This window comes from Pongo abelii, chromosome 21 (genome assembly GCF_028885655.2).
Source record: "Pongo abelii isolate AG06213 chromosome 21, NHGRI_mPonAbe1-v2.0_pri, whole genome shotgun sequence".
Classification (NCBI taxonomy): Eukaryota; Metazoa; Chordata; class Mammalia; order Primates; family Hominidae; genus Pongo; species Pongo abelii.
The window spans coordinates 12,308,787-12,321,733 of NC_072006.2; the positions used below are offsets into that span (position 1 = coordinate 12,308,787).

General features: G+C 58.7%; 1 protein-coding gene across 6 annotated transcripts in view; it reads right to left on the reverse strand.

Moving 5' to 3' along the window:
• RRBP1 (ribosome binding protein 1) overlaps positions 1-12,947 on the reverse strand; it is a 68,865-nt gene that overhangs the window by 2,552 nt on the left and 53,366 nt on the right. For all 6 annotated transcript variants that reach the window (XM_063720589.1, XM_063720588.1, XM_063720587.1 and 3 more), the window contains 12 exons: positions 11,300-11,478; positions 11,144-11,178; positions 9,297-9,387; positions 8,345-8,437; positions 5,576-5,668; positions 5,411-5,494; positions 5,179-5,268; positions 4,431-4,523; positions 4,015-4,086; positions 3,354-3,449; positions 2,293-2,376; positions 435-542 (listed from right to left, as the gene is read on the reverse strand). In XM_063720589.1, the coding sequence (XP_063576659.1) occupies positions 435-542; positions 2,293-2,376; positions 3,354-3,449; positions 4,015-4,086; positions 4,431-4,523; positions 5,179-5,268; positions 5,411-5,494; positions 5,576-5,668; positions 8,345-8,437; positions 9,297-9,387; positions 11,144-11,178; positions 11,300-11,478 (1,118 nt within the window). The remainder of the gene's footprint in view (positions 1-434; positions 543-2,292; positions 2,377-3,353; positions 3,450-4,014; positions 4,087-4,430; positions 4,524-5,178; positions 5,269-5,410; positions 5,495-5,575; positions 5,669-8,344; positions 8,438-9,296; positions 9,388-11,143; positions 11,179-11,299; positions 11,479-12,947) is intronic.

The window sequence follows — 12,947 nt, forward strand, 5'->3', positions numbered from 1 at the left end:
GGCCACCCCAGGGACAGGCCCTGCCTCTTGGTGAAGGCTCTTGGTGGCTATCGCCGGGCTCAAAACTCTGGAGAGCGAATATCCTGCTAGCGATGTCCCAGCCAGGGTTGCAGTGGGAGACAGTCCCCTTCGGTGGCTGCAGACCCTGCCCAGGGCTGCTCCCCAGCCCTGTAGGTGCAGACCCCAAATCGCCGACTCCCTCTTCCAGTCCCACCTCCCCCAACTCCTTCAGCCTCTCCACCTGGCCGCCTTCCTGTCCTGTGCTCTGTGGCTTTCTCCGAACCTGGATGACCCACGCGGGGCAAAGCAGGGTGGGGTGGGGAAGCAGCGGAGGCTGGAGCAGCCGGTGCGAGGTTTAGTCAGAACAGAGGCAGCAGGGCCTGCAATCTTCCTGGGGTTAGCGATGTGTCTGGGGACCGGCTCACCGCCCTAACCTGAACGGGGTCCTGCTCGGCTTGGGGGGCCTCTGGGGAGGAAGCTGGGGCCCCAGCTATGTCACCATCCTCTACGTGGCTCTTCATTTCACTCAATTGCTGCCTGACCTGGAACAGGAAGGGGTGTGTTTGCAAATGCACAGACAGTCACACACCCACCATGCTCACTCCTGCAGGGACCCCCTCGGAGGACCGTGGCTGCTCTCAACAGCCAAAGTCCCTTCAGGGGACCTGGCTTGGTAACTGTGACCTATGTCTGGCCCCCCCCGCCAACCTGAGCCAAACAAGGCCACCAAGCCTCTGGGCTAATGAGACCCATGTGCTCCGCTCCAAGCCCAACCGGAGGGGAGCCCTCCCTGGGAGTGAGGTGACCCCTGATGGGCATGGCCCACAGAGCAAATGAATCTGAATGGAATGGGGCGGCGGGGGGGTGGCCACCACACTGTCTACACCCCCCATTTCTCCTTCAAGGACACAGTCCACTGCCCAGAGCCCTTTCTGGGGTCTAGAAAAGATTATGAGATGACATTCTTGCCTAACAAGGTCCCCCACCCCTAAGCTCCATCATTGGGTGACATATCTGGCTGCCCCCAAACCACTGGGCCTGCAATTTGAAGGGCAGGTGTCACTCGAGAGGCTCAGGTAGAGGTTCCAATTGGAGACCTGGGTGGGGCCCTTGGCATAAACTCCCCAGCGAACATGGGTGGTCTCAGACCCTGTGCTGAGGGGCCACCCCAGGTACGTGGGAACCCCAGACATTCTTTCCTCCCTCTGAACAGCCCCTCCCAATGCAAATACCAAACTGCATAGCTAGAAGACAACAGAAACTCCAGGGGGTTTTCTCTGCACACCCCCGGCCTGGGCCATGCCCCCGGGGCCTGTCACCCAGACCTTGTTCAGCCAAGGCTTCAGTGAGTGGCCCCTAGACACAGGAGACCTGGCCTGGGCAGCACTGCCCTCTGGTGTTCTGGTCCGGGTAAGACCTGAATGACCAACGGGGACCAAGGGTGTTGGGAGCATGTGCCGGACTCACTGGCTGCTGCAGGGGGAATGCCAGCCCATTTTTATTTAAAATTTCCCAATTTCTCCCTGTTGACAACTAATTCAAGATTTAAAAAAACACCGCACATCAAACAGAACATGTCTGTGGCCTCACAGGGTGCTGCTCACAACACCAGCCTCGGGGCGGTACCAGATCCTGTGAGGCTGGGTGGAACCTGCCAAGGAGCTGGGACTTGGCATCAGACACGTGAGCTGAACACCAGGAGGGACTCAAGAGGCTGCCTGCACAGGCAGAGCTCCAGTGGTCTGCCAACGGGGCTGCTCTCTGCACCCAGCAGCTGGTACGGGGCCGGGCGTGGAGCAGGTCTTCCCTGCATGCCTGTGGCTTTGACTGAATGGATCTGAGCTGTCACTGAGGTGAGAAAACCCACAGAAGGCACGGGACTTGCTGAGAGCCCCAGGGCGATGGGTGGCCAGGCCAGGAGGAACCCCCAGGCTTCCTGGTCTTGTGATGCCAGGGACTGCAATGTCCCTGATGCCCCCAAGTGACTACAATGGGCTCACAGGGAATGCAGACGCCCAGAGCTCTCACTACCTTGAACAGGGGACCAGATAGCCAGGGCACGGGAGATGGAGTGGGAGCACCCTGGTCCCAACAGCCACAGGCCCAGCTCAGAGTTCTGGGCAAATGTGCAGGAAGGCCCCCAGAAGCTGGCCCCATGCTGCTCAACAGGTGACACTGTCCCTTCCCTAGGCTTTATCTTTGAGTGGACACAAACACATGACTGGCAAATGCATCTCATACACGCAACACCCCAGGTCACACTCCCGGCATGGGGACATGGAGGCCACCTACCAGGGCAAGCTCATCGCTCTGTTTCTGGGCTTCACTCTTGGCGGCATCGAGCTGAGATTGAGATTCTAGGAGAAGTTGCCTCAGCTTGGGGAGAAAACAGAGGCAGGTGATGGGGAAAAAAAGGAGAGAAAAGGAGAAAACCAGTCCCCGTGAGTTAGCGCTGAAACATAAAACCTAATACATCCACTTAACCAAAACCCTGAGGAGGGTGACAGCACTGGGCCGGCACAGGGCTCGCCAGGCTTCCTACAGTTACGATTTCTTTTTTGAGGACTTAGGAAGAATGGTGTTCACTGCATACCTCTTTCAGGCCTTCACAAATGTTTACTGATTACTTCCGGCAAAAAAGGGCCAAAAGTTTGAGATGATTTTTTTTTTCAGAGATGGTCTCAATCTGTCGTCCATGCTGGTCTTGAACTCTTGGGCTCAGGCAATCCTCCTGCATCAGCCTCCTAAGCAGCTGGGAATGGAGGTGCCCACCAGTGTGCCTAGCTTTTTTTTTTTTTTTTTTTTTTTTTTTTTTTTTTTTTTGGTAGAGATGGGGTCTTGCTATGTTGCCTGGGCCGGTCTCAAATTTCTGGCCTTGAGCAATCCACTTCAGCCTTTCAAAGTGCTGGGATTACAGGCATGAGCCGCTGTGCCTGGCCCAAAAGTTTGAGATTAAACCAGAATTGGGATACTGGGCTTGTGCTTCTGCTTCTGAAGAGCAGAAAAAGTATCAGATCTAAATCCACTCCCCACCAGATATGACATCAGCAAGCCAGGCAGAGAATCCCCTTGCGGAGGGATAACCTAGAATGTCAAACGCCTCCCTCGGGGCAGGGCTGCCTGGCTCTGCCCCTGTCCTGGCTGGGAGGCTGCCTTTTTGAAACCTGCCCTGAGACACACCTCAGGCCTGACAGCCCAATGAGGGGCCTGCAAGGCTTCGGGCAAACGCTTGAGGACTCAGACTTCAAGGCTTATGTCAACGAGAGCTGCTCCCACAGGGCTGAGGAGAAGCAGCTCAGGGAGGACCGCAGCTCTGCTGGGCAGGGGCTGCACTCCTTGGGGGGCAGACTCACCCCCGCCACCTCCTTGGCGTAGTTCTGGCACTCAGCGCTGGCAGCTGCCATGTGCTTTTCCAGCTCTGCCTCCAAATGCGACGTGTGCTCCCTCACCTGGACAGACACACAGACACGCACACGCATGGCGCCAGCAGCCTCTGCTCAAAGGGCACTAACCTCAGGGAGCAGCCTGGCCCTGGGATAGGTGAGAGCTCTCGGGAGATCCCTGAGGCCCACCAGCTACCAAGCAAACGAGAAACTAGTCCGCGGCAAGAGAACCCCTTACTGAAAGTGGCAGGCTGCACCTGGGCACTCCTGGGGACTGACATGCTCTTAGATTTACTTGCAAAGGCAGGTACCAAGGGTACCTTCTCCAGGGCTCCCTGTGGCGTCTGAAGGGGGCAGTGGGGCCACCTTGACTGTGAAGGCCGTGGCAGGAGCCCTGATCACCAGGGCCGGGCAGGTCTGCACAGGGCCCGTGGCTGGGTCTCAGGGTCCTCTGAGGTAGTAAATGTCTCTCATTAAGGAAAAACAGGATGGACAAGATCCCTTGGCTTGAGAGAGAATGCCTCTCTTAAGGCACACGGTCCATGAGGAAGAAATAAGTGAAGTGCCCTTTGCATTAATGTCAAAGAGGCTCCCGGGACAAGAGAAAGAGTTCTCTGAGCAGAGCACATACCTGGTCCGAACTTTCAAGTTCTCCTTTTAGCTTCTCTACAATCTCTTCGAGATGTTTCACTGTCACCCGTGACTACAAAGCAAGGGAAAGGCTCCGTCAGACACGAGCACCTGGGGGTGTCTCCTTCCGAGGCCATGTTGGGACCCAAGCAGGACCGACCCAACTTAGGAAGCCTCGGGGGTGCCCACTCCGCCCAGCTGGGACGGTCACCCTGGCGCCATCTGGCAGCGTCTTCCTAGGTGGGGGCCTCCTGGAGGACGGACTGAGCTGTCATCCCGCAACTGTGCTTCATAGGGTGTCATGGAAAAGCCCCACCGAGACACATGAGTCTCACAGGTGACAGAGACAATCCTGTCAACTCTCCCCTGGGCTTCACGTGCTCCACGGCGCCGGGAGGCAGGCAGGGCTGCATATACCTTCTGGAGCTCCTCCTCTGCGGCGCCAACCTTGGCCCTCCACACCTGCTCCTCCTCCTCCACGCTCTTCTGCAGGTCTCTGAGCATGCCCTCCTGGGGGGAAACCGAGGTGAGGCAGGGCCCTCTCCCTCCCAGGACCCGCACCACACAACTGCATCTTCCTGTCCCTGCAGCCCTGGTGACCTGCCACGCTCCCCCTGCTGACTTCATGAGCACCAGCATTAGGTGAGGAGGGAAGGCAGCCACTGTCCTGGGAGGGAGGTCCTCTGGCCAGTGGGCCAGTGTGGCTACAGTGCCACGCAAGGAAATGAGGTCTGTGATCTGCACGGGACCACTAGGACGCTTGTTACTGCTGGAGTTTGCCACCAGCACCAAGTGTGTCAGTGGCCCAGGACGAGGAGCACAGGATGGGCTGGCCAGAGAGTGGCAGGGCTGGACCTGGCATTGCTCTTAAGAGTCACAAAGGGGGTTCAATCTGGCAGTCACCAGCTGCTTACCCCGTCCTTCCCTTCCCAGCTTAGAGACCGGCCCCAAACCTTCAACGTGGCCCTCTCTTCCGCTTAGAAACAATGACGACCTCAGAGGGTGCCATCCATTCCCTTTACCATGCAGCCGAAGAACGGGGCCCAGAGTCACAAGGCCAGTGGGCTTTTCCAAAACACCAGGCCACCTCCTGCCCCACAGGCCCTGAAGCTCTCCTTCCCTGCAGCCTCCGGGGATGCCCAGCTGTCAGGTTCCCAGTGCTCACCGTCTCTGCCAGGATGCTGCGGTACTGGTCACACTCGGCCTGCAGCGTGCTCTGCGTCTCCTCGGCCTCCCTCAACTTGGAGGCCAGGTCCTGCGAGAGGGAAGAACAGGTGTTTAGTTAGCCACATGCACAGGTTTTTCTCTTGGCTTCCCGTTGAAATAACTTGGGGCAGCCCCTCTTCCTGGGGACAGGGGAGCCTGACAAGGGACCCTTGCCAGGCAGCCACACTTACCGAGGAGGGCTCCGTGGGAGCTGGCGGGTGCTTCAGCAGCGTGGGGCCTTTCTCTTTGAGATCCTGCAGCCACTCGGTGTAATTCTGCAATGAAACACATTCGGTGAGACCCGGGGACGTTCCCTGAGAACTGTGAGGTCCCCGGGAACCACCCTCCCCTCCTACCTGTTGTGCCAAGACAGAGAGTTCTGGGAGCAGAGCCAGCAGGGCCTCCATGGTCTGCGCCTCAATCAGGCAGAGCTGCTTCTCCGATTCCTCCTGGGGGGTGGATGGGGAAGAGCGGAAGGTGTTCAGCTGCAGAGGTGTGGGGCACCTCCCCAGGTCTTTACTGATATGCCCGGGTCTCTGCCCCAGAAAGGGCACATCCTCAGCTCTTTAGGGAAGCGACAACAATCAAAGGAGATGAGGCTCCATGGGGCTGACTGTAAGCAGAGGGGTTACCCAGCCTGTGTCTGGTCCATTTCAAACAGACTAAGCTCTGATGAAAGGAGGATACTGGGTCAGGCCAAGATGGCAGGTGCCAGCTCCCGGGACATCTCCCAGCAGGGACAGTCTCCACCAGCTCTCACTTCCCGAGCTCTCTGGGCATGTGTACATGTGTGGGGGAATTTGGGGGGGCCCCAGTTGATGTGTGGGAGCCAGGGCAGGAAGACAGGATGGGAGGACACTCATGGCCCCCAATGTTTTGGAATCTAGAGCTGTGATGGGGATGGGGGTGAAGGCAGGGAAGCGGTGCGTCTGCTGGCGGCACCACGGTTAGGGGCTAGTGGCAGCCAGGAAGGGGCTACCCAGAGAGGCTCATCTCCAGCCACCCTGGAGAGGGAGGATCAGCATTTCCCCTCTGCAGAGGGAGAAGCCCACTCAGAGGAGACAGGGACTTTGCACCCTGTGCCATGCTGGGTCGGACACCCCCTCGGTCCTCAACGAAGAGCCAGCGGCCCCCATTCAAAGCACAGCAAAGAAAAGGAAACAAAGGGGGCCCGAGGGAATCACGAAGCAAAGCCTAGGACCACAGTGTCCCCGGGGAGAAAGCTGGGCCCTCCCACACCCCGAGGGGATGGCTGCTGGGGTAACAGCCTGTGTCTGGCCCTGCCACCACCTGGACAGGCCTGGCCTAAGACCCAAGGGAGGCCCCAGGAACTCCACCTGGATCAGAGCTGATGGAGTGTTAACTCCCCCGAGCAGAGTCCTGGAATGTGCATGAAGGATGCTGACCATCGGACACCCAGCCTGAGTGCAGCGCCCTCTGGCCTGACGCACACCTGAGAAGCGGGCCCTTCCTGGCTGGCCAAGTTATCCACAGGTAGGGCCCGAGACCCATGTGGACCCTTGACCTCACGACCACCACTGAGGCCTCTAGTTGTGAGTCAAGGCAAGCTGGAGACCCAGAGGCCACCTTCTATCTGGATGTGTGACCACAATCAAGTCAGGTGACATCTCTGGTCACAGCTTCATTTACCATATAGTAGCCAGACAGTCTCTGAGGTCACTGGGGGCTACAAGGCCAAGATTCTAGGAGTCTAACTATAGCTCTCACAGGGTGGCCTGGGGCCATCCTTCACCTCCTGCCCTAGCTAGTGGTCCTCATCTGATACAACCCTCAGGGTTCCTGGGAGTCACTGCAAAGCTCCTGCCATTGGGGCAGATACTCCCGTGAGGGAGGCTGGGAGGGGAGGCCCTTTCATGAGGTAGAAAAACGTGTGTGATCTCAAAGTGTGGGCGGGGCCTTTAGTTGCAGCTGCTGCTGGCCATGTCCCCTGGCCAGAGCCTCCTCACTGGCTCCTGGACAGCCCAGCACCCCAGAGGCAACCCGTGGGCTCAGACACTGGGAGACGCCTGCACACACCCCACCTGGACAGCATGGAGCACGGGGCCAACTCGGCCTCTGTTCCCTGAGTGCTCGCTGCAAACAATGTCCTCCCCTCTGTGACTTAAAGACTCCTCATGGGACTGGGCGTGGTGGCTCACGCCTGTAATCCCAACACTTTGGGAGGCCAAGGCAGGCAGATCACTTGAGGTCAGGAGTTGGAGACCAACCAGGCCAACATGGCAAAACCCCATCTGTACAAAACATGCAAAACTTAGCCGGGCGTGGTGGTGCACGCCTGTAATCCCAGCTACTTGAGAAGGTGAGGCAGGAGAATCGCTTGAACCCGGGAGGCAGGGGTTGGAGTGACCTGAGATGACGCCACTGCACTCCAGCCTGGGCGACAGAGCAAGATGCCGTCTCAAAAAAAAAAAGTCTCCTCACAGAGCCCCCTGGGCCATGACTTCAGAGGCCCAAGCAGCAGGATTACCCCCAACAAAAGGACACACAACAGAAATAACACCAAAAAAGGTCATAAAGAGTGCAGCCTCGGGCTCACTGCCTCCAGTCCCACCCCAGCAGCTCTGTACCCTCAGCCAGAGAGACCAGCACGGAGAAGCCCATCAAGGGGGCACCCCCATCCCTCTCTCGGAAAGGAGCAAGTGAAGAAGGGAAGGAGAGCAGGGAAGGAGGTGGGAGGGGGAGGTGGATGTAGAGCCGGGGTCTGGTGTGGACTCAGGAGCTCTGAGGCCAAGGCCACTCTGTGTGCACTTAGTGCACTTTGTGCATCCTAGTGCACCCGTGCGTCTGTGTGTCCTAGTGTGTCTGTATGTCCTAGTGCCTCTGTGTCTGTCCTAGTGCCTCTGTGTGTGTGTCCCAGTGCATCTGTATGTCCTAGTGCCTCTGTGTCTGTCCTAGTGCCTCTGTGTGTGTGTCCCAGTGCATCTGTGAGTCCTAGTGCGTCTGTGCGTGCTAGCGCGTCTGTGCGTCCTAGTGCGTCTATGTGTTCCTAGTGCCTCTGTGTGTCCTAGTGCATCTGGTGTCCTAGTGCATCTGTAAGTCTTGGTGCATTTGTGCATCCTAGTGCACTCTGCATGGTAGGGGTGTGAGTGTGGTCGGGCTCTGACCTTGGCCTGGGTCAGGGAGTGTAGCTTCTCCTTGCAGGCCTGCTCGGCCGTGGCCAGTGCCTCCATGGCCTTCCAGTTCTTCTCCCGGAGGTCCTGGAGGGGACACAGGTGAAATGTCAGCAGCCTGCGCTGGTCAGTCGCTGACACATCCCCCACGGGCTGCCTAAGCTGGTGTCAGACAGGACAGGGCCCAGAGACCCTCCCTGATGCCACCCTGACCCACAGAAGACCTGCCACGGGACAAAATGCCCTTTCCTTGGCCTATGACCACGGCGCCTGAACACAAGGCCTGGGTGCCATAGCCAGAGGTGGGCAGCATAGCACAGGGTGAAGAGGTGGCGCCCTTTCGATAAAGACACCACTAGCCAAAGGGAGGAGGGAAGGCCAGCCTGTGTCCTCAGAGGGAAGAGGTTCCTGCCACCAAATGGTTAGTGCTGATCCCTTGGGCCAGCTCTGGCGGAGCCTGACACAGGGAAGCCAAGGCCAGGGCCTGCCTTGGGAAGCTGCAGCCTCTGCAGGGAGCCACTGGGCCAGCCAGCAAGCCTGGCTCTGTGAGAAGGGGGACAGGAGGGTGTGGCCGAGGCCACACTGGGACAGCAGGCATGCCACCTGCCGAGCTTCTACACCCCTTCTCCTGGGACCAGGATCCCCACTTAGGGCAACACGTGACTCAGGCCAGGCCAGCGGCACACTGTCCCCACCCCAGGGATGACTCCATGCTTGAGTGAGTGGCGCAGGCTGATCCACAGGCAGTCAGCCCTGGGTCTTTGGCGGAACTCAGGGGTGAGCAGAAGCACCCCCTCCACCCTGGACCCCCACAGCACAATGGGGTGTAGAAACACAAGCTCGGCCCTCCCCTGAGTCTGGGGCGGGTGCCACACAGCAGAACCTTTCCCGGCCCCACCTGTGCTGCTCTGGCCCGTCCGTCCCCACCTGTGCCTGCCGCACTCACATTGTTTTTCACTTTCTGCTGCTCGACGGCCTCCCTGAGCTCGATGGCCTCCTTCTCCAGACCCGACACCTGGGACTCCAGCTCCTTGAGGCTGAAGGGACACAGCGAGGTCACCGCCTAGGCTCTAAGGGGCTACAGCCCCCACAGATCCCACCTGAGGCCCCATCCAGGGAGGAGCACCTTCGAGGCTGAACCATCTGGCCAGGGACGGTCCCCTCTGGCTGCCCCCACCTCACCCAGCGTGAGCTCCCAGGGAAGCCTGAGCAGCCCCCAACCCTCTCCCCTCTTCCCCCCATCCAGAGCACTGACCCCAGAGCTGTCACCAGAGTCCCAGTTGGTGACACCGGAGAGTTGGGTCTCCAGGAGAGGTGGAATTGTGACCCTGCCCTCAGAGCTCTCCTGGGGCCCTCACAGCTTTTCCCTCCAATCCCCGCATCATGTGACAGCCTCCGCCGGCAAATCACCGCAAAAGCGCCCCCAAAAGAATGAGACCCCGAGGAAGAGGCGTCAGCAGGCCAGTGGCAAGGACACACCGACAGTCACACCCTTGGCAGCCACTGCCCGAGTTCCAGAATATCTGGGGCTGAATCACTCCTCTCTACTCCAGAGTAGGATGACCCAGCCTACACACAACTTTCAGATCAACTGTTTGAGAAGGAAATAAAAGCACCAATTTCTGACAGACACATCCACATGATGCAAGAAAATTCAAATTGATCCTAACTACAACATGAGTTACTTACCCTAGTAACACGCTGTGTGGCCCAAGAATCTGATCTTAAAACACAAGAGCAAAACAACAACCTCTCTACCCCAACAAACACCACCAGAGAAACAAAGTTTGCCCATGCTTTTTGGGAAAGGAAAGTGGACAAGGTTTGGTTGTGGGTCATTCTGGGCCCTCAGGACGGCTGGCTTCCTTTCCCAGTCCCCAAGCCGCAGAGCCCAATGCCAGAGAACACGGGCTGTGGCCTGGGGAGCTGCCTCTGCTGAGAGGCACACAGGGAGGGGCTTCTTTGGTGACGAGGGCCAGGACAAGGGAACTTTATGAACTGATGGCCTAGGACACATCTGACCATGTGCGAGGGAATGCAGGACACCCTCCATGCCTCCCCCACCTGCTGCTGCATGGACCCCTAGCCACGGCAGCCAGGACCTGCCTCCCGAGACTGTGGGCATGTGCTACAGGAGACGAGCCCCAGAAGTGACGGTCACAAGGACTCCGGCCCCTGACTCGAGCCGCCCCACCCAGGTGTTGGCTCCGGCCTTAGCAACAGCAAACAAACATTCCCCGAGCATGGCCTGGCGCTGGTGCTGCTGACACGGACGGAAAACAAGGTCTGGCCAGCAGTGAAGTCACCTCACAGATGGAGGAAAACAACCCTGAGACGCTGCCAGCTCTGCCCCGACGCCTCGAACCTGTGCTCCAGCAGCAAGCCTGGGTTCGCCATTCTGGGTTGTGCAACCATTTTTCCTGTTAGAGTTCCTGATCTCAGCCCCTAAAATCCCTTGCTTGTACACACAGAACCTCTGACCCGTCAGTCCCTTCCCACAGAGAGATGGACGGGTGGATGGACGGACGGCAGGTGGCAGGGGGTGCTCCCACCCCGGCTGAGGCCACTCTGGAACGATGTGATCACGAAGCTCTCTGCAAGGCCGCCTTCTTTCCCACCCAGGCCCGTCCCCTGTCCTCTAAATCACTGGAGGATGGGGGAGGGAAGGGAGCCTCTGAAACGGGCTCTTCTGCAGAGGACCTGAGCACCCTCCTGAAAACCCTGGCCCCCCAAGGGTCTTTGGTCCCCGGGGCTGAGGCTCAAGTGAGCAGGCAGGCTGCTTCCCCTGCTTACCGAGTCTGCTGCTGGTCAGCCTCCGCCTGGCTGGCCTGGAATGAGAGACAAAAGCTTCTTGGTCTCCAGGAGACTCATCTCACCCAGCGGGGCTAGTCCACCCACCTGCTGGATGGAGTTCCCTTTCCTCCCCGTGGCCCCAGGCAGGAGGCTGACCTGGGCGTCCTGGGCGTCCCGCGCCTGGCCCGCCTCCAGCAGGGCCTCGATGGAACGGATTCTCTCTGTGAGCTGGGAGTTCTCCGCCCTGGCCTCCTGGAGCTGCCCGTGGAGGCCGCTCAGCTCCTCGCATTTGCTGCGCACCTCCGCCTCGGAGGACTGTAACTTGCTGTGCAGTTCTGGTGCAGAGGAAGGGAAACAAGAGAAGTTAAGAGACTGCAAACCCCAGGGGGTGGGGAGGATGCCCTCACTGCTGCCCTCTTAGCACACGTGGGGCACCGAGGGCTTCCTCCTGCCTCCTCTGTGTGTCTGGGGCTCTGAAGACATACTACTGACCACCGGGGCCTCTTGTTAGCTGTTGAAGAAAGCGCCACTCTGGCATCACTTCTGAGAACCGTCGGGGCAGAATGCAATGCTCTCAGGACACTCATGAGAAAATGATAGAGAGTGGAAATGGGCTCCAGCTGAGGCTTTTAAAGATTCATCTTCTAGAAGACTCTTTTTCTTACTGAGACCAGAAGTTCCTCAGAAAGTGGCTAAGTGGACCCCTCTGCCACACCTCCCCCACCTCCCTGGCTGGGTCCCCCCCAACCCCCAAAACCTCTTCACAGTCGAGAAAGGCCAGGGGGGTGACTTTTCTGCCCTGGGCCCCTTTCTCCCCTTGAGGTGTCCTCCTCCTCAGGTGACCTCAGACAGTCCCGTGGGTCTAAGTGTCATCTTCGTGCCTCTGAGGCTGCACTTCTCCCCAACCCCAGGCTCTGCCATCTGCCTCTTCTAAATGAAGCTCTAGTTAGGCAACGCAAACCCAACATCCCGACCTCCCAGGACTCCTCATCTTCCTCCCTCACCCACTGCCAAAGCCTACGAGCCCACACCCGCCATCTGTCAAGTTGCCCTCTTCACTAGCACCTCTGCGGCCACCTGGGCCCTGCCCTGTTGCCTTGGGCCTCGACAACTGCAAGGCCTCATCCCTGGTCTCCATGGGCCACTCGTGCCCCTCTGGTCTGTTCTCTACCTGGTGCCAGTGTCCAGAAGCGCCCGTGAGACCACTTCATCTTCTGCCCCAAGCACTTCTGCCTGTCACACTTTCCGCAGTGCCCAAGCTCCCCAGAGGCAGGGTGACCTGACCTGGCCCTGCGCCGCCACCAGCCTTCTCCTTCCAGCTACACTTGTTAGCCCATTTCTCACACAGGCCAAGTCAATTCATTCCCACCTCCAGGCCCTGTGCTGGCCTCTGCCATGCATCCCCTCCTGCCTCAGAGAGTCTCCAGGACCACGCAATCTAAAGCCACGCCAGCCCTCTGGAGCAGGGGCCGGCAAGCTGGGGCCGTGCCTCCCAACCTCCATTTTTCCAAGTGATATCAATGAAGCTTTCTTTGAACACAGCCAGGCCCCTCTGTTCACTCGGTGTTAAATGGGCACTTTTGCCCACTGTGGCAGAGCTGAACAGTTGTGACAGAGACTGGCCAGAAGCATTCACCATCCATCCCTCACAGAAACAGTTGCCAACCCTGCCCTGAACACAGTCCCTGTGTAGAGGGCCCTGCTGCGCAACCCTGTCCTTGCAGGTGACTCTGCTGTGTAACCCCCAGTCCAGCCCAGCCCGGCACCCACGGCAGTGCTTGGCCTGGGGAGTGGCTCGGGAAGC